Source organism: Myotis daubentonii, chromosome 15, assembly GCF_963259705.1.
Source record: "Myotis daubentonii chromosome 15, mMyoDau2.1, whole genome shotgun sequence".
Lineage (NCBI taxonomy): Eukaryota > Metazoa > Chordata > Mammalia > Chiroptera > Vespertilionidae > Myotis > Myotis daubentonii.
Window position 1 is genome coordinate 31493578 of NC_081854.1, and position 27423 is coordinate 31521000.

The 27423-nt window shown below is 56.3% G+C and overlaps 2 protein-coding genes across 2 annotated transcripts; one reads left to right on the forward strand and one right to left on the reverse strand.

Moving 5' to 3' along the window:
- Positions 1 to 228: 228 nt before the first annotated feature.
- FOXF1 (forkhead box F1) lies at positions 229 to 5425 on the reverse strand. Its single transcript, XM_059667148.1, has 2 exons — positions 3122 to 5425; positions 229 to 1761 (listed from the first exon to the last, which is right to left on the reverse strand). The coding sequence occupies exons 1-2, from the start codon at positions 4245 to 4247 to the stop codon at positions 1601 to 1603; spliced, it is 1287 nt and encodes a 428-aa protein (XP_059523131.1). The 5' UTR covers positions 4248 to 5425; the 3' UTR covers positions 229 to 1600.
- A 322-nt stretch (positions 5426 to 5747) lies between these two features.
- Positions 5748 to 27105, forward strand: LOC132216376 (uncharacterized). The gene is made up of 2 exons (XM_059665533.1): positions 5748 to 6034; positions 25928 to 27105. The coding sequence occupies exon 2, from the start codon at positions 25947 to 25949 to the stop codon at positions 27009 to 27011; it is 1065 nt and encodes a 354-aa protein (XP_059521516.1). The 5' UTR covers positions 5748 to 6034; positions 25928 to 25946; the 3' UTR covers positions 27012 to 27105.
- The last annotated feature ends 318 nt before the right edge of the window (positions 27106 to 27423 follow it).

A 27423-nucleotide genomic window follows, 5' to 3' on the forward strand; every position in this document is an offset into this window, starting at 1 on the left:
GAGGGGCAGAGGGCTCTTCTTAAAAAACAGAAGCCAAGAAAAATAGTCACTCATGTCCAGAATTCACTTCAACATGAAATGAAGAGTGAAAAGGAGAGGATTAGCCAAAAAACGGAAAAGAAAAAAGTATGGAGAATCACCCATATTTTAAATACAAAAAAAGAAAGTCTAGCTATCCCAGTCCGGGTTCTGTCTGTATTTGGGGTGGAAGATATTCTGCAATCCCAATGAAATACTCATGCGATTTTATTTCTAGTTGATACAATGTTAAAGGCCATGTACAAATGTTATACATTTTTATTTTTGTTCTTTTTTTAGGAAAAAATACACAAAAGGCAAAACATCCTCAAATTGTCATTTTATACAGTGCAGAAGGAAATTTAAAATACGTGTCACAAACGCTGCACCCCAGCAGCCAAAATACTAGAAAAAAAAGGGGGTAGTCCTTCATTTTATATATATATTTATATAAAACATATGGGGATTTGTTTTTACACACATTGGACTTTGTTTCAAATTTACAATGGATATCTAAAAAAAAAATTCTACGCGGCAAATATTGCCAACAAAGTTACACCATTAATACTGATAAACGGAGGAGCCTATGCGGTGTTTTGATTACTAAGGAAAGAAAGAATAAATAACAGGATGAGCCTTGCTATAGTTTTAAAAAGTGCCTTAACCTTTCTGCATCGCCGCAATCCTGAATTCGCGCGCTGGCCGGGCCTCCCCGTCCCGCGTCGGGCAGTGTTCGTGCCGCGTTCGCACCAGTTTACAGTAGAGGTCGGGAGACAGAAAAACACCCTCCAAAAAAGTCCACGGAAAATTCGAAACAAGACCAGAAAGACTGCAGAGAAGGAAGAAGAGGAAGGCGGAGGGGGGTGGGAGAGGCCTGGAGAGCCGCCCGCTTCTGGGCTCCATTGGTTTCTTTTTTAAAAAAACAAAAACAAAACGAACAGTGGCTTCAGAAACGCAAGTCGTGCGCACAGAGATCCACCTGTGGCTGCAGGGCTTCCGAGGTGGGGAGGGAGAGCTGGCCTCTCGCCCCCACTTCCCTGCAAACGCGGCTCTACCACGCGACGTGCGCATTCCAAGACATTCTTCCCAAAGAAAGTTAAACATAAAAACGATAAATACTCAACCCCCAAATAAAAGTATTTCATAATGATGGTCTCATGCGTTTGCCTTTCTTCTAAAAAATCTCCCCCTTCACTTTTTCCATTAAAGGGTTAAGGGCGGGGGGGAGAGACCTCAGCAGAATTTTTGTTTAGATGTTGAGGGTTTTCCCCCAACACAGCACCTTCTCAGCCGGTTTCAATCGGATCAAAAAAAAAAAAGAGAGATTTATTTACCAACAGCTGCAGTCAGACTAGGCCCGAACGCCACCATTTTTAAAATATTTTGAGGGCATAGGAGAGGAGGTGCCAAGCTCTGTGCCGCTTCTTTGCCCTGGGGGTTCCTTTTGAAATAATCCGGTTGGGGAGGGGTCAAACCCTTTTCTTCTGCCGACGGTTATACCTCGAGAATAAAGCAGTTTCTAGGGGTGGGTTCCCAGGTCCCTGTTCCGACGGCCTTGCCAGGGACCCGCGGGCTTCCCGGCTCACATCACACAGGGCTTGATGTCTTGGTAGGTGACCTGCTGGTGGTAGTAGGAGCCGCCGCCGGCGGAGTGCATGGAGGAGGACGCCATGGTGTTGAAAGAGAAGACGAACTCTTTTCGGTCACACATGCTGGGTGACTGCGAGTGATACCGAGGGATGCCTGTGAGGGAGGTGACAAGGGGCGAGAGTTTAAGATGGACAAGCAGCTCTGCCCGAGGCGCTCTGGGCGCAGGGCCCCATCCTCCCCACTCTCCACCCCCACCCCAGAGTCCCCGAGTTCCCAGCCCTGACTGGGCCCTGGGCTTGTGCGCCCCAGGGGAAGAGCCTGGAACACCCGGAGACATCCCTGCTCCCGGGAGCACCCCTGCCCGGGCCCGCACCCGCTTTGGACACAGAGCGTGGGCTGGGGGGCTTCCGATGCCTAAAAGGAAGGGGTGGGGTGGGGGCCCAGATGGGTCTGCAGACGCCGCCATGGAGGGCCCGGCGGCCTCCACTCTCGGGCGGCCTGGCGCCAGGGCAGCCACTTCCCAAGCCCAAAGGCTGTGGAGGCCTCCATGCAGCCAGAGGCAGGCACTGGGAGCAGGAAGCACAGGCCGTCACAGGGGCGAAGGGCGGCTTCTCCGAGGAAGCCCCCCTTGGAGAACAGGGCCACCCGGGCAGCAAGAGCCAGGAGTTTGAAGCAGCCCAAGCAGGGCAACCCCAGATCCCTCCAGAGAAGTGGCCTTTCAGCCACCAGGCCCGGCTCCTGCCTCCCACCCGCTGCTGACAGCTGACCCCTGAGAGGCCCCTGCTAAGCTCCCTCCAAGCTCTTGCCAGAACGAGGCGGGAGTTCAGCAGGGGCGGTTTTTCTCATCTTCCCCCTGAGGGCTGGGGAGAGGGCACCCGAGGACCCGAAAACCTGGGTCCTGAGAAACAAAGGGCCTGCGGAGCCTGCAGCTCTGACCCTCGCTCTGGGCCTGGCACAGACCTCTCTGCCTCTGTCCCCACGAATGCCCCTGGCTCAACAGTCACCAGGCCAGGCCTGGTTCTCTGAAAGGCCGGCGCTGAGCTTCTGCGCACCAGGCCCAGGCGCGTTGGGCCTAACTCTCCCGTTCTGCCAGGGCAAGGAGCAGGGGCGGCTCTCCGCTTTCTGAGGGACCACCCTGGAGGGTGAGTCAGCTGGCCAGCCGGGCCCCATCTCCATCCTGGGAGCTTGCTGAGGGGTGAGGGGACCTAAGGGACCAGGAGCAACTTAGACTGTTTGGATCTGAGCCTTTTTGGTGGGACCTGGCCATGCTCCCGAAGGCCAGCAGCCTAGAGTTGGGAAAAGAAAAAGAGACAAGACAAGTTGACCCAAGTTAGAACCCAAGTGGCATTCACCCCTCAAACGGAGAGAGGTGGGGCCCAGGGACACCGCAGTGTGGGGCTGGCACCCAATGGAAGTGGCTGCAGGCTCTCAACCAAGGGCCGGCAGCAAATTGGGGCGCTGGGTCTGCGCAGTGCACTCACAGATGTCCGGGCAGCCCAGACTCCCCACTCACCTTGCAGCTCGGCTGGGGCGTTGTGACTGTTCTGGTGCAGATAGGGCTGGTCCAGGGAGTGTGTGGAGAGGCTGCCAGACAGGGGGTTAGCCGTGGGGTTGCAGGGGGACAGGGGCTGCTGCTTGATGTAGGAGGCGCCGCTGTTGAGCGCGGCCGAGGCCGAGGGCGGCCAAGCGGCCGCGGAGCCCGAGTAGACAGCATGAGGCTCCATGACCCCGCCGGCGGCAGGCAGCAGCGGGGAGGCGGGCACCGAGCTGTCGTGGTGAGGGTACTCGCCGGCCGCCCCGCCACCACAGCTGCCCATGTACGAGTGGCCGCCGTTGGCGGGCAGGTGGGGCACCGAGTGGCTGGGCAAAGCCATGCCGTCCACATTGCCCGGCAAGTGACCATTCATCATGCCCAGGCCGCCCTCGAGCGCCAAGCTGTTGGGCGGACACGAGAGGCCGCCAGCCGAGCTCTGGAAGCCGTAGGTGTCCGGGAGGTGGTTGAAGCCCAGCCCGTTCATCATGCTGTACATGGGCTTGAGCGCCTGGCATTTCCTTCGGAAGCCGCGGGGCCGCCGCCGAAAGGAGCCCTCCTCGAACATGAACTCGCTGGCCGGGTCGATGGTCCAGTAGTGGCCCTTGCCCGGCCGCCCCAGGCCCTTGGGCAGCTTGATGAAGCACTCGTTGAGCGAGAGGTTGTGGCGCACCGAGTTCTTCCAGCCCTGGTAGGAGCCGCGGAAGAAGGGGAAGCGGCTCTGCAGGAACTGGTAGATCTCGCTGAGCGTCAGGCGCTTGGTGGGCGAGCTCTGGATGGCCATGACGATGAGCGCGATGTACGAGTAGGGCGGCTTCTCCGGGCGCCGGATGCCGGCGTTCGTCTTCTTGGCCTTGGACGGGCCGGACGACGCGGGGTCCATGGCCGCGCCGCCTCCCCCGCCGCCGCCAACGCCGCCGCCGTGCGGTGGCTGCTGTTTCTCGGGCGCCGAAGACATCGGGTGGCTGCTGCCGCCGCCGCTGCCGCCGCTACTCTGCGCCGCCGACGAGCCGGGAGGAGGAGGAGGAGGAGGAAGAGGAGGAGGAGGGGGGGGAGGGCGAGGGGGAGGGGGCTGCGCACGCGGGGCTGGCTGCACCTCTGCCGTCATCGGCGGCCACTTCTCCCGAGCGAGCCGCGGCGCGCCCTCCCCCGCCCGCCCGTCCTCCCCGAGGAGCTGCTGGATCGGCCGGCGGTTGGCGCAGAACCCCCTCTCTCTCCAGCTCCCTCCGCCCCCACCTCTATCTCCTCCCTCTTTCCCTCTCGCCCTCCCACAAGGGAAGGAGCCGAACGGAGGCTGAGGGCAGCCTCTTGGCAGCAAGGGCGGAGGCTGCGGGATCCCCCCCGCCCCTCAACACACACACACACACCGGTTTTTTAGGGGTGGCACCGACTCCAGGGCCTGCGGCCGTGCGCCCCTGCGGGGAGCCGCGCTTGGTCCCCACCGCCCGCAGCGCTCGGCTCCACGGCTCCAGCGGAGGCCGTCCTCACGGGACCTCCTCGCGGCAGCGTCTCCGGGCCGGTGTAAGACCCTGCGGGAGTTTCCTCCCACCCTGCCCCCTCCGGCCCCCACGTTGGTGGGCGCTTAAAGGGCCCCCACCCTCGCCGCCCAGCGGCCGCCGGCGGAACCCGCCCCGCCTCCACCAACCTGGCGAGCGAGTGTTAATGCGCTCCCCGCCCGCGGTTCAGCCCCGCCGCGCGCTGGCCCCCCGCCTTCCCTGCCCGGGCGGCGCCTAGGGAAACGCACCCCGGGTCCTGGGCCTTCCCCGTCAGGTACCGACCAGTGGCAAATCGCAACTGCGGCGGCGGCAGCGGCCTCCAGATCGTGGCCATCACGGCACAGTCGGCTCGGCGGTCCCCGGGGCCAGCGGGCGTAGGTTCCCGCGAGGGACCGCCTCCCCACTCTCCCCGCCCCGGGAAGGACTGCGCTGCGCCCGGGACTTTTCGGACTCTCCCGGCAGCGAACGAGCGGGCGGGCAACGGCTGGGCCGAGCAAGGGCGGAAAACGAAAGTGCGGGCGGGTGGCTCGCTGCTGCTTTTGTCTCTGGCTCTGCGTGGCCGGGCAGGGGCGAGTGAAGAAGGCTGGTCTTGGGGGACCAAAGTCGCACAGGCTCCCAGAACAGCGACCCGGCTCGATCACTCACTCATGCTCACGTATGCATGCATCGATGCGCATGCAAACTCGGTAAATGACTAGGCTCAGATGTGTAAACTCTCTTCTCTCCCATTCGTGCGTTTCCACTCGCGCACTCCGCGCTTCGGCTTGTGCGCGCCCACTAATGCGCTCGCTGGCGCACACGCCATAGGCCCATAGGAACTTAAATTTCACCAGCTCCCACTCAAATGTACGTTAGCCACGCTCGGATCTGAACCCACACGTAGCCCAGTTGACTCCCCCCACCCCCTCCCCACCCCACCCCCACACTGAAAACCTTCCTATTATTTGGCCCCGCAGCCCTGATGTCCCCACTTTCCAAGAGCAGGTTCCGATTCCTCATGGATGGTAAAGGCCCTGGCAGGAAGTTTATGTGGTTCAATGTAAACATGTTCTGAGGGATTCTTTAATAATAATAATAGAGAATTCCGCGTGCGCGGGCGGGGCGGGGGGAGTTGGCCTAATGCCCCTGTGGGCCGGCCTGCCGCCGCGACAGGGCCTCTGACACTGCGCGCCCGGCCAGGTTCCGGAAAGCTGTCTGCGCGGGCAGGGAGCGCAGGCTCAGGCGGCCCCGAAGCAGTAGGCTGCCCGCAGCAGGGGTCTCGCACGCACCCCCCCTCCTCCCTCTCCCCCGCTCCCACCTCCTAGCACCAGGGTGTGGGCTAGGACTGGCGTGGCGGGGCGGTGGCGCCGAGTGCAGTTCCGCGCAGGAGCCGGGCGCAACGCGGCACACAGGGACCCAGGTGAGTGCTGCTGGAGCGCAGACTGTGGGGCACCAGGCTCGGCCTCTCCCGCTAGGGCCTTGGGTCGGGTGGAGGGAGACCGGGGGTGTTTTTGAGGTTCATCGCGAAGAGCCTAGATGCCGTTCCCTGGTTCGAACCGGGGTGAGAGGCTTGCGCCGGGCTCAGAGAGCGGCCGCGGCGCTTTTCAAAGCCCACCGACCTCTCGCGTTTCTCTGGCCTCCTTGTCTCCGGCCGACGCCCCTCCTCGTTCGCTTGGCGGTAGACGCCTCGTCGCCTTCGGGGCGCCTGGCACGTCCTTGAGAGGAGCTGGGGGGCGCGCTGGCGTTGTCTGGCTAATAATCGCCGCCTGATCCGGCGGAGCCGCGCTCTTGGAGACCGGAGAGCCCCGTCCCTGCCCTGCGCTTCCTCCTGGCTCTCCCGGCCTCCGGGTCCGTGCAGGCAGCCAGCCTCGCTGGCCTGGGGAAGGGATGAGTGTAGGACGTGATTGCGTTGTGTGTCCCGGTATTTTCGCGCAGGTAGACGCGCAGTGGCAGACCCACCTCCACTTCTCTGGGCCCAGACAGCACCCACAGACCGCAGACATCCTCAACACCTTGCCTGCCTCCAACACACCTCCCCGCCGCCCCCCAGCGAACACCCCGCACACAGCTCAGGGGCCCCCACTCTCACAGACGCCCAGGCCTGTCCACCGCTGAGGACACGCTTTCGGTGAAACGCACACTCTCCGGCACTGCACGTCCTCCCACGCACAGTCAGCCGCATTTGCACACGCAATCGCGCGCACACATCCAAGGTCACCCGGCCCTCGCACCTTCTCTCCCTTCATCACTTTTTCCCCCCCTCTGTCAAACGGAAGCTGCAGGCAAGGAGGCCCAGGCGGCGGCGGGAGGGAAGCTGGAGAAGGGGTCCTACCGCCAGCTGCTGGGAGTACATCTGGCCTTTGGAGGAGAAGCGAGGCAGCCGGGAGGCTGCTGCTAGAAAGCCATCGAGGGCTGTAGCACTCCCCATGGCTCCCAAATGCGATGGGAACGCCTTCCTTTCTCTCGCTCCTCCTCCACTGACCCGGAGCCTCCAAAGTGAGGGGCTCTTTTTCCAGGAGCCCCCTTTCCTTGGAAGCCCTCTCCCGGTGGGAGGGGATGCAGAGTTCATTTTAGCTAACCCCCCAGAGCAGGCTTCCTCTCTCCTGCACAGCCTCTCTCTCACCAGCTCTGATTGGGGGCCGCTAAGTGTTTTGGGGTGGGGGAGCTTATGCCTTCATGGGCAAGAAGCATGAAGTCAGACCCCACCTGGCCTCCACTTAGCCCGCAGGTTCTGACAGCAAACCAGGCTCTGCAGAGGAAGGACAGCAGTTACTACACCCACGGAGAGGGGCCCCAGTGGTTTTGGAGCCTCAGAAATGTAGCAGATGGAGGTTCTCCCCATCCTCTCATCTGCACCCAGGCAGGACATGAAGGTGGGGGCATGAGAAGGAAGGGAGGAGGAATGAGTTCCTGGATCTGTCATTGGGGGGGGGGAACCCCCCTCAAATCTGGGGAAAACCACAGCCAACACCAGGAGGGCTTTTTCACATGCCAGGAACTAAGCTCTTATCTCCTATGATGCCCCTGAGAAGTCCCACCTCACCTTGCAGTTTTGGGGCGGGGAAGCTGAGGCCCTGGGAGGACCTGGCCTGGGTCAGCCAGTGCTGACAAGCAAACATCTCTTGATCTTTCCTCTCCACCCCAAGAACAGACTGTCATTGCCGCTTACCCTCCCGGGTGCCTCTCTGCAGGCCGCAGCTGCCCAGAGTGGGATTTAGACATGCTCTACCTCTGGGCATGCCTGGCTTCCTAGGCCCAAGGGCCCCAGAGGCCTGTTGAGAATTAATGGTGATGAAAATAACAACAACCACAAGCAATGTCAGCAGGGCTTCTCATCTGCCCATCATGCCCAAGTACTGATCATCACCTTATTAACACCCCTTTGGATGTTCTCTGGGTTGTGAATCCCTTCCTCCAACTGTTGAAAATTCCACCCCCCCCCCCCACACACAGAAGGCGCATAAATTTGTGGAATGATTTTCAAGGTTTTACCAAACACTTTGAACCCATGGGTGGGAGGCCAGCCACGAACCGCCACCTCCTATTCACAATCCCAGAACCCTGGTTAAAGGCCCCGAAGATATTTGTTTAATCTCCACAGCAGTCCCACCTTTTACAGATGGGGCTCAGCGAGGCTACCTTCCTAGGTCACCCTGGGTTCAGTTGGTGCCATAGGGTGAGGGTCAGCAGCGGTCAGGGCGAAGACCCTTTGCCTGCAGATTCGAAATCATGGTCAGGATTTGAATCCAGCCTCCACCGTGTAGGGATGTTGCATGAGCTGTTTGTGCCTTCATTTCACTTGGGGGGCGGTGGGGGAGAAGGGGTTGTTATTGGTTTATTTTTGCCCCAGCCTTTTTATTGATATAGAAATCAAACATAACCTTGTTAAGTTTAGGATGTGCTGGTTTAGCCTATTTATATGTTGCAAAATGAGTACCACAATAAAGTTAGCTGCCACGTCCACTCCTTCCACGTAGTTAATGTGTGTGTGTGGTGATTGCATTTAGGAACTACTCCGTTAGCAACATTCAAGGATATGATACAGTATTATTAGACACAATCACCGGGCTGTAACTTAGTTTCTTCATCTAAAAAATGGGAGGAATAATTGCACCTTTTCCTTAGGGCTGTTGGGAGCATTGGACAAGACTGTGCAGAGACAGACTTAGGCTATCCAGACAGACAGACAAACAAACAAACAAAATGGGCTTGAGGGGCAGTCGGAGAAAATGCAGACTGGGATGTGGCAGCTTTTTGCTCTTAGCTTGAAGAGCCATAAAAGACCCCCCTCCCGTACCAAATCAAATGTGCGCCCCAGCGCCAGCCCCAGGAATCCCAAGGTGGGGGCGGGGGTGTAAAAACAGACACGCCTGCCATGTCTCCCACTCCCCAAACCCAAGGTATTTTTACTGGCTAATTGCTTAAGTGAAGCCGCCCGGGCGGAGAGCGCGCAGTAACCCGAGCAGGGAACCAGATCCTGCTCCGATTGTGCCCGGGCTGGCCTCAGGGGCGGGGCGGGGGCAGCCGCCGACCACCCACCGCGAGGGCAGCCGCCTCGCCCGCTGCGCCCCTGCTCTGCATTAGCGCCTGGCCAGCACCCCCCTGCCCTGCTCCCTCCAATCCCTTCCAGAGGACGTCCAAAGGCGACCCGAGGTAGTGTGGGCTGGTCCCCAAGGCCCTGGCAGGTACTGGGCAGCGAGGGAAGCCGGCTGGCCAGGGGATATCGGTCGGGAGGCTGGAGGGACGGGATGGGACATTTATGGGTGAAAATGCAGCCCGCAGACAAGGGGCTTTGGGGAGAAACGTCAAGGTCAGGAGGCAAGAGGGTATTCTTCCTCCCTCAATCATAACATGATCTGTGCACAGAATATCTGGGCTATTTCTCTGCAAACTGGGGATATGCACACGCATCACGCATGCCAATCTGTAGAGGGGAAGAACGGTGGGACTGGGTCGTGTCTGGCAGGCACGACAGTGTCAGGTGGGTGGCAGGGTGAGGGTTGTGCACAGAATAGCTGAGATGTACAAATATGACTCGTTTGTTGCGCTGAACACTAGAGGATGTAAGTACAGTATGGTGTCTTCACGTGCAATTAATATTTTAAGAGGTGAACAAGATAGCACTTTATGTGTGCAGAACATTCGCATGTAATATGAGGTGGCCCGTGCACAGATCATTGCAGAGTAAGTTTAGTATAGCAAGGTATGCGCATGGAGTGGTTTGAAGGTGCGTACAACGTAATGTATTCCAGACACAGAATATCGTGGGCTCTGAAGAGAAGATAATATGGAATTAGACAGACGGTTGTAGATTGTGTGTATGATATAAAGGGGTATATTATAAATGATATATTGGATTTACATGAATATCGTAAAATGTGCACAATCCGATGCCCGTGGGCACAGAACGTCATGGGAAATGTGTTGACAGTGCGTCTGGGTACAGCCGGTCTGTCGGAGGAGAGGGGTCTACCCTGGGGAGCTCAGTCCCCCAGGCCCCAGGCAGTGTGTTTGCAGCAGAGGATGGCTGCGTCAGCGAAAGCTGTCAGGAGGTGTGTGTGCAATCTAACATGCAATAATAACAATGCAGAGCCCACGCAGCTCACGGTTGTTGAAGCCTGACTGTGTGCTCCTCTGAGGCCCCTCAAGGTAATCACTGGCTCATGCAGCCCTGACCATACCACGTAAGGCAGGCTCCAGGGAAGCCAAGGTCCCAGGAAGCCAAGCGGACTCTCCTGCTGATTTTTGTAGCTTCGGGGCCGCTCTGGAAGTGCTATGGAGTCTTGGGAACCATGTGTCTTCTGTGCGGGCCTCCAAGAGGTTGGTAGCACAGGACCCTGTAGTCCTCTCTCTGCAGCCGGTACAGGGGACAAGAGGTGTGTGTCCTGAGGAGCCCACTGGGTGTACTGGGGCCATGGAGGGAGCTCCTGATCAGAGCCCACACCCACGTTTTGGGGTGCTGTACCCACTTGTGCCTCACTGCTGCCCAACTAAATTCCAAACCAGGGCAGCCCTGATGTCAGTAGGAAGCCAGACTCTGGGTCCCCCGAGACTCTTCATGGGGTTACCCCAAGGTGAGGCGAGAGAGAGAGAGAGAGAGAGAGAGAGAGAGAGAGAGAGAGAGAGAGAGAGAGACATCAGCCCCTGGCCCACAGAGCCCTGCCACACCCCGGAGGCACACGTGGGGCTCAGAAATCCCACCTGTTGGGACCACCGGGGCCACGGGCCACGTTGGGGGAGCAGCAAGGGAGGGGCTCTCCCTGCACCAGGCCCCGGCAGTCCATCTCCCTGTCAGCTGTACATTAGGGAGAGGTTCATATTTTGGTCAAGAAAAAAAAAAAAAAAGGCCCGTGCTTGCACGGCTGCAGCCCTGAGCTTGCCCCTCACTTGGCCCTTTTACCCAAAAGCACACATTTTCCATGACGTTCTTCAATGAAATATTTGACAACATTGCAGCCCAGGAATTTACAGCCTTCTTCCCCTGCGAGATTTTTGGGAGTTTTCTGGCATGAGCAGTGCACGCTGCTCTAAGACACAGAGATGCTCCTGGGACACGGAGTGTCCTGCGCTCCCATCCCGGATGCCTGGCTGGGCAGCCGCCCTCCCACTTCCCACAGAGACAAGCTCTGAGGGAGGCATCGACATTGTTACCCCACTGCCCCGCAGCTGTGCTCAGAAAGACAGCATGTTCCTCCCGCGTGGGGTGTGAGGACGTGTGCGGTGCCGATTTGTTTCTGAGAAAGCCTCCTCAGGGGGAGAGAGTGATGCCCCAAAGCTGCCGCAGAGAGGGAGGGAGGGAGGCTGTGGCTCAGCGCCTAGGGGGGGGGGCTGCCAGTGTGTGGGGGGAGGCAGTGTAGAGAGAGATGAAAATTAATTCTGTAAGTTTCAACAAAAGGAAAATATCCATTCAATTTCAGGGGCTAGGTATTTCCTATTTTCTAGGTGAGGGAGAGAGAAAATAAAGACAGCCGACCAAGGGAACACACACACACACACACACACACACACACACACACACACACGGAGGAGGGAGCTAGAACTGAGACTGGGAAATGAGGGCCGGCAAAGCAGGGCGGCCAGGGAGACGTGCTCAGATTTGTTTCTTAATCAAAAGCAGCGATCTGCTCCCAGGAACCTGCGGTGTGTGCGCTCAGATGTGCCTGCGGTCTCCCCTTAGAGCTGGTAGTGCTTGCTGTCTATTTCCATTTAGAGGGCCTTGAAAATGATACAAACAAGTGTTATTTTTTTATCCAGAAAACAAAATTCGCTCAGCCCCTGCCCCACTCAGGGAGGGAGGGACGGGGCCGCCCAGGATTTGCTGATAAAGTAGAAGTGACATCCTCTCCCGTGCTCCTCCCCAGTCTGGTTTGGGGGCTTTTGTCCCAGGCGGGTTGCCCCAGGCACCCCTGGGAGAATCTGCACTTGGATGTGGGGGACTTGCACGGCTTTGCTGGACCTGTTCTTTGCGCGATTTGTTGGGGAGCCAGTTCTTGCGTGTATGTGACGTGGGTGAAGGTGCCGCAGGTCCTGGGAAGTCAGAGCTGGTGGGGTCCTGGGCATCCTGCCCTGCGCACTGAGGGCCTGGAGACACGGAGACCCTGCCCTCCCCAGAGAGAGACCGATATTTGGTCACCAGAGCCCAGAGACACCTAGAGTCAGAGACACAAAGAGTGAGGCCCTGAGAGAGATAGGCACACACAGATGGTGAGAGAGTCAGGAGTTTGCATACCTTGGTGAGAGAGAGACAGAAGGTCAGAGAGCAAAGGGGGGGGGGTCGGGTAGAGTGGGGGGAGGGTGAGTGAGATCCTACTGGGATGGACAGAGTTCTTTGGTCTTCTGCTTGGGGATTGGGGGTGGCACCTAGAAAGCAGGGAGCCTCAGACTGGAGTGAGGAGTGTGTTCAAGAGGGAGGGAGAAACAGGGGGGAGAGGGAGAGACATGGAGAAGAAAGAAGGAAAAAGAAGGAAGAAAGAGGAAGGGGAAGGCAAAGAAGAAGGAGGAGGGGGAGGAAGAAAAAAAAGGAAAGAGAAAGAAAAAGAGAGGAAGAGAAGAGACATGCTTCTCCCTGGGCTCAAGGACTGCAGGCAGTGGCTGCTCTGACACTGAAGTTTTCAGCGTCCAGTTCTCCTGGGTGTGGGTCCCAGACCTGCTCCCGTTTAGCCCTGGCGTGGTCCTTTCCCAGGAGAGCCTGAAGTTCCTGGTGGCAATGCTTGTTGGTATTTGTGAGTAAATCGATAGGAGGCCACAGGCAGGGTGGACGGAGAAGAGCCTTGGCAAGTGACAACCTCTAGGTGCCTCAGTTTCCTTAACTTAAAATGGGGATGATAAATTCTCCTTCCAGAGGAGTAATGCCGGAACACTCCATGCCGGAGTCTTGCGGGTGCGTGGGGGCATTAATGTAGACCTTGGCAGATTGTTAAACAACAAACAAACGAATGAACAAACCGGAGAGTGGGCAGGAGCGTGGGACCTGCCTGCTGAGACTTGGCTCCACTGCTGTGTGATCTGGGCTGGTGGCCTTCCCTCTCTGAGCCTTGGCTTCCTCATTGGCAGAATGTGAACAGTGACAGTGCCTTCTTCTGGGTAGCCACGAGGAGTACATAAACGAGTAATTGTCGGCCTGGTTGTTATACGTAGGGGTGCTTCCTCACAGAGTGTGGGATGCGGGGGATGAGATTTCTCAGGCCTGTCTCCTGGCAGTCCCCGAAGGCCTGTGGGGACCCAGGCTATGGAGTTCGAGTCACGGACCAAGGATTTGGTGGAGGGGAATCAGCTCATGTGGGACTTTGAATAAGTCCCTTTCCTTGAAGACTCTGTATTTGCCACCAGTGAATTTCCTCCTCCCCGGTGTGGACGGAAAGGAGCTCAAATCCCGGCAGGGACTTCAGGAGGCAGGGTGCCCTGTTGGAGGGGAGCCTCCTTGAGCCATGCAATGACTCAGAATGGACTTCCAGACACAGGGTGATGCAGCTGAGGTGTGCCCGCTGCTCCTACCAGCCAGGCTTGGTCCCTGCGCCAACAGAGCTCCTTGCGGGTGGCCACCTAGACCAGGGCCCAGTCTGTGGAAGACCTGGGTTAGAATCCCACCTCCCTGCCCCATCTGCTCTGTGACCTCTCTGCAGCTTCTTAACCTCTCTGAACCCCCTTTCTCCTTTGCAAGATGGTGAAAATATAGGCATCTCTGCCCTAGGGCTGTGTGAAGACTGAGAACATTATCCTTAGAGAACCGCTGAGCTCAGACTACATGCCAGCCCTGTGCTAAGGGTCTGCTCTTACTGAGCCCCTTCTGTAGAGGAGAGCAAGGCACAGGCACACAGGAGGGCTCATGCACGTGGGACCCACTGCAAGGCACTTGCCTCCCTCCTCCCAAGGGCACGCACGGGGTTCACAAATCCAGGAAGAAGAGGGGAGACTATCAACCCCCCAACTCAGAGGCTCTGCTTAGTGCACCCCAGCTTTCCACCACAAGTAATAACAAAAGAACAGCCTCCAACTGTGATGAGTCCGCTCTGTAACCCTCCTGCTCGCACCCCTGCTTCCAGGCACCCTCCCCAACAGTCCAGTTTCTGGGAATTGGCGGAGGGGGGGGTGGCCCCAGTTTCCACTTGCTGGGGGTGGGGGCTCATTTAGTCCCCAGACTTTCCCCACCAGGGTGTTCAGAGAAAATCTTTATTGCCGCTTTTTTTGTGTGGCATGAAATTGGGGCCGGAGGACTTGTAGCAATGCAGGCGTTGGAGCAGCTCCCGGCGCAGCTCCTCCGAGGCCCAGGGGTCCCTGTCCCCCAGGAGCGGGCCTCCAGGACAATTTTTCTTCTTCGGAGTGGGAGTGAGGGCCCCCTGCCTGCCCAGGCTCTGGGTCTCCACCTGGGGCGATTACAGAGCCCCCACCCAGCTGCTGCTGCTCAACCCTTATGGTTAGTGAACTTAAGTTTACAACTTGACTCTGTCCCTTTTTGCTAGTATTATTTTTGCCTCTTACTCAGTGGTCTCCTTGTTACCAGCAAACAGCTTTCCACCCTGTAGAATTTAAAAATCAAATAGAGGGAAAAACATAAAACCAACACTCGAACTTTCCAGTCCTTTTATTTTGAAACAATATTTTATCAATGCTGGAGAGACACAAAAACTTTTGGAATTATTTATCGATTTTAGAGAGAAAAGGAGGGAGGGAGGGAGGGAGGGAGAGAGAGAAACATCGATTTGTTCTTCCACTGATTTATGCATTCATTGGCTGATTCTTGTACGCGCCCTGACGAGATCAAACCACAACCTTGGCTATCCCACCGCTCTAATCAACTTAGCGACGCTGCCCCGGCCCACATGGCAGACCTTTGGACAAGCTGAGCCCACACATCCTGGTATGGGTTCGTTTTAAAAAGTGCTTTCCTTGGGGCACTTCGTTTTCATAGATGTACTTCACTGCCCTACCCCACTACCAATTCATTCTTATCCTGGATGTGTTTCTTCTTAATAGTTAGCCTTTGGTTACCTGCAAAATTCTCTCCCTGACATGGCAAGATGAATGAGACCCGCTATTTTAAGGCGCATAAACCTCAAAATATTCCAAACATGTTGTTGTACTCCCAAGGTCAAATCAACCCTTTTATCTTGTTTCTCCTCCCACCTCCCTTCGCGCTGGTAAAGTCGGGGGATGAGTTAGGTGCACGTGGCGGCAGCAGGCAGAGCCTCCGAGGGTCCGTCACACACTCCCCCCACCCCCCAATTAGCTGAGACCCGTGTAATTCGCCGTGAAAACGAACTCAGTTAGGAATCACATTCGCTTTCTAAAGAGGCCGGTAATGAGTGTCCCCGCACCCTCGGCGCCACAGCCCAGGTTTTTCTCCGCGAATTTGCGAAGCAGCGTTTTCTGAAGGACTTGGCTTCGGGGTAGCGCCCCTTCCCCACCCTCCCGGCCCCTCGCTTCTCTCTTCTGCCTCTGAAGCCGCCGACACTCACAGGTTTTCGAGGCTGAGTCCGCCTGGAGCTTGTTTCCTCCCAGACGAGAACTGGCGGAGCGCTGGCTTTCGGCCGAGGCGGTGCGGGGACTTTGGCAGGAAGCACCGCACAGGCTGCTCCCCGGTGGCCAGGCCGCCGCGGGGCTCTGGTGCCCCGTCCCCCGTGCCCCCGCCCCGCCCGGCCGAGCTGTGGCTCCGCATCCACCGAGGCCCGGGCGGCGGCGGTGACAGGAGGGTCCGGGGCAAACCCGGCTCGTTACCGCGGCTCGGGTTCTGCGACGAAGCGAGCAGTTACTTCCACCGCGGTCTGGGCTAATGGTGGGCTCTGCGTGCGTGAGCGCGGCGTGCATTTCACCGCCTCCGTCCCGGCGAGGGGGTGCGCTCCCGAGCGCCAGGCCAAGGACGTCGGAGCTGCAGGTCCCAAACGCCCAGGCCAGGAGGGGCGGCGGGGCACGCGTTTCCCTTTCTGGCCCCGCGGCCCTGCCTGGGTGGGAGCAGCCGCGGCCTTCCCCCGCGCGTCCGAGCGGAGGCTGGGTCCTCGGGCCGCCCGGTGCGCTCCTGGAGAGGGACCTTCGGAACCAGGGCGGCGCGGCGCGTGGGGGGCTCCGACGTCCTCCGTGGACGGGGGTGCGAATGCCCCCTTTCCTCGGGCGCTCGAAGGGACCGGACCCTGGATGCAGCCTAGGTTGCCGCTAGAGGGGGACGCCTAGATCGGAATCTAAGGCCCGTGAAACTGGGGGGCCTCGAACCCGTTGTTTCCCCACCCTGCACACCCAGGAAATTGAAAGCAAGGTTGCTTAGGACGCGGCTCAGCGGGCGATAGGAGCGGCGGCACCAAAGATCGCGCAGTAACTACAGGGGAGAAGGCGCATCCGAGCCGCCGCGGGACCAGCACAGCCGCGCTGTTCCGGGCCTTCATTCTACGGGAACGAGCGCGGTCCTCCGCCGGCCTGTGCCCGCGTACGACAAACCTGCAGCCACTGGAGGGGTTGGGCTGACCCCCACTGGAGCCCCCCAAAAGCCGGGTTTTCATTCTGGAGGACGAACTGGGGGTTCAGAGAGCGGAGAAGAGCGCGAAGCTCAGACCCAGGACTCTGGCTGACTGCTGAGCGCGGCTGCCCTGCGGACCTAGGAACGCGTGTGCACGCACGCGTGCGGGATGTGTGAGCGTGAGAAACTCGCACCAGAACTGCGAGGCCGCGGACTCTGGACGCCCGCGCCCGACCGCAGCGCCGGCAGGCACCGCGTCCGCCTCCGTGGGCTGCAGAGACACCGCCCCATATCGCTCGTTTCCACCAAAGCCCACTGCGGCACCCTGGCCGCCCCCCCCCCCCCCCCGGGCCGGGTCCCGGGCGGCGTGCACCCCCGCCCTCCGCCCCTCGCCCCCCCCCCCCCCCCCTCCGACGGCCCCGACAGGCAACCAGCTGGAATTGCACGCGGTTCCAACTCCATCAGCTCGCTGCCGCCGCCGCCCCGGGCCAGAGCCTCCCGCAATTAGGGGGCGCGGGCTCGGGTGGGGGCGGGGCGCGCAGGTAGGGGAACCAACTTGCCCGGAGGCTTTATCAACAAGCGGCTTAACTAGGAATTTACATTGACAACTCAGCACCTCGGTCGGGGCTCCGGCGGTTGCCTGCCGGGCTGACAGGCTGCCCGGTAGGGGGTAGGGGGCTGTCCCAAGAGCCCGGAGGACTGAAACCTCAAAGCCACCCGCAGGCGGCCTCAGCCTGGTCCCGCGCCGCGTGGGCCTGGGCGGGCCGGGGAGCCGCGAGCGCAGGGCCCCGGCCGGCGGCAGAGCGCGGGCTGGTGGGCGCTGGGCCGCCTCTCCTGGCGAAGTAGGTGGCCGTGTATATTTTTGTTCAAGTGGTGTTTATGTTAATGAAAAAAGGATGGAATTACAAACAGCCCGCCGATCGCGCCGCGGCCACCGGGACTCGCGTCCCAGGTCCAATCTAAGGGCGCGCGCTGGGCCCGCTCGGGACCGTTAGCAGAACCCCATTCCGCCTAACTAGGTGCAATTGCGTCTCCTCCCTCCGCCCCTGCGCATCGGGGCCCCTGCAACCACCCCCTCCCCACCCGGCAGCCGGCAGGAGCACCAGCAGATTCTGGATAAGAAAAACCCTCCTTGAAGTCCCGCAGCGCCTTTGTGTTTAAGAGAACATTCGAGTGGGAGTCGAATCAGTCTCCCGCCTCCCCATCACCGCCTGCCTTTCACTCCCCTCTTTTCTGTTTAAAATAATGTGATTCGCCTGGCTTGTTCCACTCCGCTCCCCGGGGAAGCAGTCGGCTTTCCGAAGCCGTCCCAGCCTCCCCCCACCCCCCATCGCAAGATAATAGTTTTTTCTTTCTCAACACCCACCGCCCTCTTTTCCTCAGTTGATTGGAAAGGACTGGGGTGGCGCGCGCGCTGCTGCCTCCTTTTCTTTAGGTAAATAGTACCCGGGTAAGGAAGGGAAGGGAAGAGCAGGGAAGGGAAGGGAAGGGAAGGGACGGCGGGATCCGCTGGAGAGAGCGCGGACCGCAGCCCCGGGAGAGAGTCTATCTAACCCGTGCAGGAGACGGGGTTGGGGGAGCAGGGGGGGGGGGGCGGGACTCGGGTTCTGTCCCAGTTGGGATCAGGGCCGCTCGCTTCCTCTGGAAACGCACCCTGCTTCTTTCCAAACGCACCCTGCTTCTTTCCAAACGCACCCTACTTCTTTCCTGCTGTATCTCTACAGGCAACTCGAGACAGGGACCTCAGCGTGGTCAGCCCAGTGGTCAGTTCAGGGCCTTTTCTCCACACATCGCCGCAGCTCTTCACCACACTACGCTGTGTAGCCGCTGCTCCCCCCTTTTGCATCAGTTCCCCTCCCGTGCAGGTGCGCAGGCAGCCAGGCAGCGGCCTGGAGAATACCCCACAACCCACCAACTGGGTCAGGTAGCAACTTTGGGGGCCACACCTTCCCCGTATTGAATCTCTGCTTCCCTCCTCACTACTAAGCAGACTCGTTATTCAAAAAGGCTTTGAAAGACAGGCTCCCCCTGGCCTGGTCACCGGCCTGGCACCCCAACAGTAAAGAAGTCCAGGGAGCCACAGAAACAGAAACCTCTCAAGGAAGAGGGCAAGTCAGGGTAATTCCAGGCTGCGTGAGAATTCTGCATGTAGACTTGCTCTCCCAGGCAGAGTCCTTAGGGTGGTTCATTCCAAGCCCGAAGTCTAGGTAGAGTTTGCCCGTGTGTGGGGAGTTACAAGAGGCGAAGACATCATTCAAAGGCCATGTGCCCCTCCTCTGCACCTTGAGGCTCCATGCCAACCCCTGGAAATGGGTTGGGAGTTTGGGTTGTATGCCCCCTGGGTCTCAGGTGATGGAGTCAGTGGACTTGCGTGTGGGGGAGTGTTCTTAACTCCAGATCAAAGGATCTCCAGGAAGGAGGTGCAAAACCAGGTGTGTGGGTCCATTTGCGGGGAGAGCAGCACCAGAGCTGCTCCAAGTCCCTAACACCTTCCCTCCCAAATAAGAACCACTAAATCCAACAAATTGGGCCCAAGTCATGGTTTTTGGCATCCCCTTCTTTCAGAGCGCTGCCATTTGTCAAACCGGTGCATTGCGCTGACACTCCCCTGACGGTTTTGTAGCCTTGACACTGAGCAGCAGAGAGAAAAATCCAAGCGAGAAGGGGTGTGGGTGCCTGTGTGCGCGGCACCCGGCGCTGCTGCAGGCCAAAATCCGCCCCCTCTCCTGCGGGCTGCGGGGTCACAGGCTCCAGCTGGGACATGTTTTCAGGCAGAAGTGCAGGGCGCAGGCCGGCCCAGACCGGAGCAGTTGCTTTGCAGAACCCCTCCCTTCCCACTTGCCGCCCTGCCCTGCGCCAGGTCACCAATTTGTCTGCCAGCGCCTGCTTTACTCTCTCAATAGCCTTCAGCAGGTGCCTGGCCCCCTTCTCCCTGTCCCCTTTCCTGCGCCCTCACCAGTCAGACTGATAGGAGGTTTGTGTTGGAAACACGTCAAGCTGGTGTTTAGTCTGTCGCGATTGGTGGTGAGGCGCCTTCTGAGCAAGCGGAATGCCCAGTTATAGGGCCTTGCATTCTGGCCATGGAGGTAGGGTGGCTTTTTTCTGGGGACTTTTGGAAAGCAGGCATCCAGGTGAAAAGATGGAGTGAGGGCCACTCTCCAGGGTTAGTAGCCGCCCTTATCTGCCCACAAAGTAGGGCTCCGGGGCCCACCCTGGCCAAGGACCATGCCACCGTACTTGGCTCTCGGGCATTTGCAGGTCTTGGCAGCCTGGGCACCGCGGGAGCCACTGTCCTAACCGGCACCACTTTCTCTGGGTCTGGTGGATGCCAGACCGAGCCTCGAACCACCTTGGAGCTGGCAGAGCCCCTCTGCACGCCCCAGCCACTTATTCCATCCTGCAATTAAACCCAGGGTCACATATCTCCTTAACGATGCTATCAGGCCAGCGGCTCATTATGGCGTATATTTAGCCATAAACTATGGGTTGTAGCGAGGAGGAGATGAAAATTATTGTGTTCTGGGAATGAATCCTTTTAGCCGAAACCAGAGCTGTTATTTACCAGGGAGAACTAAGTACAGGCTCTGGCTTCCAGGAGACCCCAGGCAGGACGAGTGGCTTCCAGGTCCTTTCCTGCTCTGCTGGTTCCCCCCCTTACCCCCCAGGCCTGGCCACAGGGCACCCTGCTTCCTGAGGCCCCAAAGGTGCTGCCTCAGGGTGCACTGAGCCCCCAAGGAGCGACTTCGCTAAGCAGCAGGAGGGTCTCAGCTCCCAAGTTTGGAGTCCCCCCTACGCCTGCTTGCCTGGTTTGGAGGGACAAAGCCTTGGGTAAGGTTGGTTGTAAGAAGACGGCACAGCAGCCATGCAGTGGAATGGTCTGAAGCTGGTGGGGTCGACGTGTCTGGCTTCTAAAGTGGTTCTATTTCTGCTGTGCAGTCTTGGGGGTGGGGGTTTACCTAACCTCTCTGCACCTCAGTAGCCTCATGTATAAAATAAGGAAAAAGTCAGACCTCCTCCCAGAAGGCAAAGAGGTTAGATCAGATGTTAGTGTGAATGAAGGCTGTATCCCAGCCCCTGGTCCAGGGGGATGCTCAGTACGAGGCAGCCAAAGGGAAAACCAGGAAGGCCCTGGTGGGTTAACGTATGCACTGCTGAAGGGAATAAATGAATGAAGCCGTTTGTGTAAGAGGCTGTGGGAGACTTGGAGTCCAGTGTTGGGCACCTCCAGGTTTGAATGGGGCCCAGACCATCACCAGCTGTGCCCACCAGTTTGGGGAACTTATTTCCCATGTCTAGGCTCCAGGGTCCTCGTCCTTGAACACTGCTTGGCCCAGAGTTGCCCTGAGTAGCTGAGATACTGCTGTGTGGTGTCCTGGGCAGAGCTCCACGCGAGTAAAGGTGATCAAACCTGATCTCACTGTCTGCTTCCCCCTCCCCCAACATCCTGGATGTCAGGGTGGCCCTGGTTGGAACCAGGAGTTTCCAGATACACTGATGCTGCTCAGCTTGGCCCTCGCAGTTCTGGAGCGATGGAAATTGTGTGGGCTTGAACCACCCCAAATTTAGCCTCGTAGGAAGTGAGTGGGTGACCCACAATCTACAAATATTTGGACAAACCAGAGAAGGGAGTCCCCAGTCTAAATGTTTGCCCAAGGCCTCTGAGCAAGTAGATTAATTACAAGGCGAATGGCCCCCTCAGGCAGGGCAGGTGTGTCCTAGAGGAAAGAGGCCGTGACCCCCACGCCTGCTGGCCACGCTTCAACTTCCCTGGTCTCCAGGCTGGCAGGATACCCAGGCTCCATCCCTTCCGCGTGGTCGTCCTGCCCAGAGATCCTGGGAGCTCCTGCCACATAGATGTGGGTTGTGTTGGGCAAGAGCAGATCCCGCAGACCCCTCACATACACACCCAGGTCCCCAGCACTGTCTTCTTTGAGCAGCGCCTCACTGTCCTGGGGTGCTGCCCTTTCAGTGCACCATCCCCTTCTTCCCTGCCACCCATCTGAACACAGACAGGAGTCAGAGGGCCTTTGGGACTCAGTCCTGGCCAGGGGAGGGATGCCGACATTGCTTCTTTGTCTCCAGCGTCGTGGCCATTTCTGGAGGTGTTTGTGGTTCTGAGAGGGAAGAGGTGGATGGCCTGATGACACCGTCACTCACAGCTGTGTGACATTGGCCATGGGTGGCGAGGTCCCACCCACCTCTGAGCCTCTGTTGGTTCTTCTGTGAAATGGGGATTCTGTGTTATTCTCCAGAGGCCAGGCCTTCTACCTTTGACCTTCATGAGATGATCCCCCTTCTTAGTTTGATTCCCTTGTCTCTTGGTGGGGCACCACCCCCAGAATCCCCATCGCCTTCAGAAAGCACGCACCAGGTGCTTCAAGGCTTCTAATTCTGAGGTCGCTCTGGGATCCAGGCTTCTCGGAGGGCTCAGTGGCTAGGGCGGGGCACGGGGAGAAATTCCGCAGATTTAATCAAATGGAGTTCCTATTAAATGATGTGGCAAGACATCTCTTTTGTTGGTTGATTACTAGGAATATGCATGTGGTTTATTGCTCTGACAATGTGCGTTAAGGGGCTTGTGTTTCTCGGGCAGCACATGTATTAATTACCCAGGAATTTCAGGGAGTGAAGACGGGAAAGGGCGGTGCAGGCGGCAGAGGCAGACACATGGCTGGATGATTCTGCTCAGATTCCTTCGCCTGAAGTGGGTCCAAAAGCACCTCCTTGGACAAAGGATGGATTGGATCAGAAGCGGGACTCACAGCAGGGCTGGCGTCCTGGCTACTGTTGCTGGGAGGGTCTCCCATCACGATGACGCACGCATGCAGCCTGACGCACGCTTGGAAGCACGCTGCCTGTTACTCACGGAGAGTCTGTGGCCCAAACTTTCGTTCCATGAGAAGTGTATTACTGCCGGGCTAGCCGGCTGCTCCAACGAGGAGCCCCAAGTACAACACTCCAGTTGCGTCCTCCGGGGCCTTGAAATTGCAGTTCTTGCACAAACTAAGTTTTCTCTGTTGAAAGGTATTTTTCTGTGCTTTCTTCCACTATGAAAGCCAGATTCAATGCCTTCCTTGTGTCAGGCTTGCTCAGGCGGTGGAGGAAATCACAGAAAATCCAGAAGGATTAAGCTAACGAAGACAACTTTTTCTTTTCGGTGTCATATTTGGGTCTGTTCTCTGGGTTTAACGGATTTCTCCAGCTGGCCTGTGGGGAGACCGACAGGGGTCCACCCGGCATCCAGCCACAGGGAACCCTCATCTCAGTTTGGAAAACAGAACGATGATCTAGGACAGGGGTGGGCAACCCCTGGCACGCGTGCCAAACATGGCACGCCAGTAACTTTTGCTGGCACGCGAAACCCTCTCTTATAATCTTCCATTTACAATTTTTTTCTTAATATTGACTTTTTTATTTTTCAGATAAATTCAGTGTAGGTGCATCTTGGATAAATAAATAATTTTACATAACAAGTTATCTTAAAGACCACAGACATGGATTGACGAGAGAGGGGAAGAGCAATTTCAATAGTGTCGAAAACGAACTATTGAGGACTTGGAATGCCATTCCAGAAATTTTTTTCTGTTTAAAAAACTTTGCAACAGCGTTACTCTCCATGTTTTCATCTACATACGCTTGTGAATCTTTGTTCTCAGTGATGAATTTTGTTAAGTCTCATAATAGGAGTAGCCTGACGGATGAAAGTAGTAGCTCGTGCATATCTCTGAAGGTCACGAAATATAAACCTGATGTAAAATCTCTGTCATCAGTGATGCAGCAGCAAAAGTCCCACTGATAATATCAAACGGAGTCATATAGTTTTCTGTCGGACTATCAGTGTACATGTATACATTAAAAAATAAATGTATTTTTCACCATCATATACTGTTTTTGTCGCTCGAATGAATTTTATTATTTCTTCAAGGTTCTTCACATATGTACACCTTAAGAAATATCAAGTAGGCGTAACATGTTCTCAAAAAATTAGGGTTGGCACGCAGAAGAATTTTGAGTCAGAGATTTTGTTGGTTTTGGCACGCACTCACAAAAAGGTTGCCCACCCCTGATCTAGGACAACAGTTTCGGGGCTCAGGCACCACGCTGAGTGTCCTCTCATCTCAGCCCCCAAAGCAGTGTGAGGAGGGAGACTTTGAGATGATGATCCCCATTCTGCAAGTGAGGCCCTGGAGGCGCAGAGCAGTCACACATTTCTGAGTGGTAGCGACAGGGCTGACGGGGCGTCCAGTGCCAGAGCCTTTGTCCTCAGGAGACCTGGTTGTCCACTCAGCTGCTCCACTGACCTCGAACACAGATGAGTTCTGCACGTACCGGAGGACAGCGCTGGGGATGACGGGTGCAGACGGGGCCTGGCTTGAGTGGTTATTAAAATAAGTTGCCCAGTTTCTACATTTGAGTTCATAGCTTTCTGAACATGGTTGATTGACTTCAGACCGCTCCAGAATCGCTCCTGGAGTTCTGAAACTTGCTCTCTAATAAGTGTGTGTGTGGGTGGTGACGGGTAAGGGGTCAGGGGGTGGGGGGGGGGGGAGCTGTTCTTACTAGTATTTGTGTGCTAGTGTTTGCAAGGCACCCGGAGAATCTGTTCTTGCAAAGGGCCCTTTTCCAAGCAGGATTTGTGAAGCGGGGACTCGTATTTGAAGACAAGCTTTTGGGTGCAAAATGTTTCATTTGACCAGCAATTGCATCACCATCAAAAACAGCTCCATTCTTGTCTTTTAAGGATACTAATAGGCACAGATGGGGTTTACTTCAAAATAATCCAGGGGTAAAGGGACATGGGAAGGGGCAGGGAAGAAAGGAGACTGGATGTGAGTTGGCAAATTGTTGCTGTTGGCAATGGGCAGATGGGGGTTGCTTATAGTAATTTCTTTACTTTGTATGCTTGATTTCTTTCCCATGGTAAAGAATTAAAAAAAAAATTGAAGTCACCTTTTTTGAACTTGTAGGAACCAACATGGTAGGGGTGGGATAGAACTGTGCAGAATTCACTGATCATAAAGATGAGTTAGAGAGAGGGAGGGAGGGAGAGAGAGAGAGAGAGAGAGAGAGAGAGAGAGAGAGAGAGAGAAAATAGGCATTGAAAGGAATCCAGGCATTTAAAACTAGAAGGAAATTTGAGACGGTTGTGTTTCCTTCTCTCATTTTACAGTGAGAAATATGAAGACCAGAAAGGCTAAGTGGCCTATCCAGTTTGGCACAGCAGTGTTAGTTATAGAGCCAGGACTAGATTGCATAATGACATAGCCTCCTGGTCCTTTTTTTTTTTTTTTTTTTTTTTGCCATGTCCATGTAGCAGAAGTAAAGAATTAAGTATTTGCTGTTCTGTAAAACCACTGAAGCAGGCAGTCAACCAAGACGTAGACTCATCACCTGGGTCAAAAGATGGCATTCCCTTCATCTGGATGCTCCATCGTCTTGTGGCCGGAGCTTCGGGTGAGGGGCTGGAGCCTCCTGCTTTCCCAGGATGCTTTTGGGATCTGCTGAAGTACCTGTGAATGCAGTGACTGGATTCTGCACGATTCCACCCCTTCCTCTTCTCAGACCTTCCCATCATGGCAGGTGATAGGACACCCTGGAGCATTTTGCCTGGAATGGGACTTCGTATGAGGGGAGAGACTTACAAAATCATGGACAGGCTGGAGGGGTGTGTTCTAGCTGGGCCTTTAGACCGATGCTGGAACAACACAGAACTGGCCTGCCCAGAAAGCTATGTGTTTATCTCAAACAGGAAGCGGGAGGTTGCCGCTGGATCTACTGAATTCAAGAACACAGCTATGCCTGCAATCCCTGATCAGGAAGTCACCACCCGCCTGCCTCCTCCTCCCCCAGGCAGGTGACTGGACGGTGGAAAGCTGCTGCAGAAAACCTGGAGTCTCCACGCCTGTGCGCACCCTCGGAGCCCAGTGGGCTGTGCTCCAGGCTGCCTCCCTCCTGCCTCTGGACCTGGGCAACTGCCTTTCACTGGCTGAATCTCATTCCCATTCTACAGGAAGCCTGGGAAATGTGGTTCTTTACTTTCCAGATCAGGAAGACACATGAGAAAAGGGGAGTGGATGCTGGGAGGTGCACATATACAACACACACAACATAGGTCCCTTCCTCTGTGTCCTGTGCGGGCTCTGTTCCCAGCGCTGGCCGAGCACTTGTCCAGCTGTCTGGGATGAGCTGGAGGTTTTGGTCCCTGTCTCCCTGTACTCCACCCATCTGCTGTCCCCAGCAGCTAGAACAGTACCAACTATATACTCAAAAAGGACACCATAGTTTTGTTTTTAGTGTTATCAACCCTGCGACTATACCTTTCATTAAACACAACAGTTGATAGCTCAAGTGATGTTTCTTTCTTTCCAGATTTAACCCATTGGAATTAATGATGGCAGCCAGACTAAGCTTTGAACAAAGGAAGTTCATCCTAAAATGCTACTGGAAGTTTGAAAACACAGTTGAAGTGCAAGGACAGTTTAGGAGGGAGTTTCAAACAGCTCCACCTACGCGACTTACCATCACTCGAATTAGAGATAAGTTTGAAGCGGATGGAACTGTTCAGAACGTCCACAGGAAGCGCTCCGGAAGGCCACGGACATCGACAAGCCCCACAAAGCAAGAACGGGTCCTGGAGATGTACCACCAGAGTCCAGGAAAGTCCGTGCGGCAAGCGAGTCGCGATGCAGGAATTTCAAAGTCGTCCGTCCATCGAATTTTGAAACGCTGCCATTGGAAAAGTGACATCCCAAGATTAGTCCATGCGATCAGTGAAGACGACCCGGACCGAAGAGCGGAGTTTTGCAAATGGTACCTGGCAAGATGTGTAGAAGACGCACACTTTCCAACAAAGATCGTGTGGAGCGACGAGGCGACGTTTAAATTAAATGGTTGGGTTAACCGCCACAACTGCACCTACTGCGGACCTGAGAGTCCACACGTGGCGGTGGAGCATTCTGTTAATTCGCCAGGAGTCACCGTGTGGTGTGGCTTGTCATCAAGAGGATTAATTGGGCCATTCTTTTTGGATGCGACTGTGACTGGTCCCATGTACTTGAACTTGCTGCGGCAGTCTGTCATGCCACGCATTAGAGAGGTCTTTGAAGACGAGGAGTTTTATTTTCAGCAGGATGGGGCACCCCCTCACTACCATTGTGATGTCACATCCTACCTCGATGAGATCTTGCCAAACAGGTGGGTTGGACGAAGGGGTTCTGTAGAATACCCTCCTCGTTCGCCCGACCTCACGCCTCTAGACTTTTTCTTATGGGGACACTTGAAGGATAAAGTCTACGCTACCAAACCGGCAGCAGTCGCTGCACTGAGAATAGCCATTGAACGAGAATGCACTCAAATATCAAATGAAATGCTTCTTGATGTTTGCGGTTCCATTGCTTCACGTTATCAGCAGTGCCTGGATCACAATGGACATCAGTTTGAAAACAGGCATTGACAAAACAATTAAACAGTGTCCGTAGATTCTATTACATTTTGAAAATGAAATTTATTTTAATAAACACTGCCCTTATCATTATTCAAAGTGTGTGTGCATTGTGGGGGACACCCTGTATTTACTAACACCAGGCATGTTAACAAGGAGCTTCCATTCTGGTAGGGTGAGGCAGACGATTAGCAGCAAGAAAGAGTAAGTCGACAGGAAAGCTAATTTCAAATAGAATCAATGGCAATGAAGCAAGTAAAAACAGGCAGTGAGATAGAGTGTGATGAAAGAGGGCACATCTGAAGTGGTGCCCTTTGAACCCAGGCTTGGATGACAAGGAATAGGACAGGCAAACATCAGGAAGAAGAGCATCTATCAAGAGGGAACAGCACATGCAAAGGCCCTGTGGTTTCCCAGGATCCAG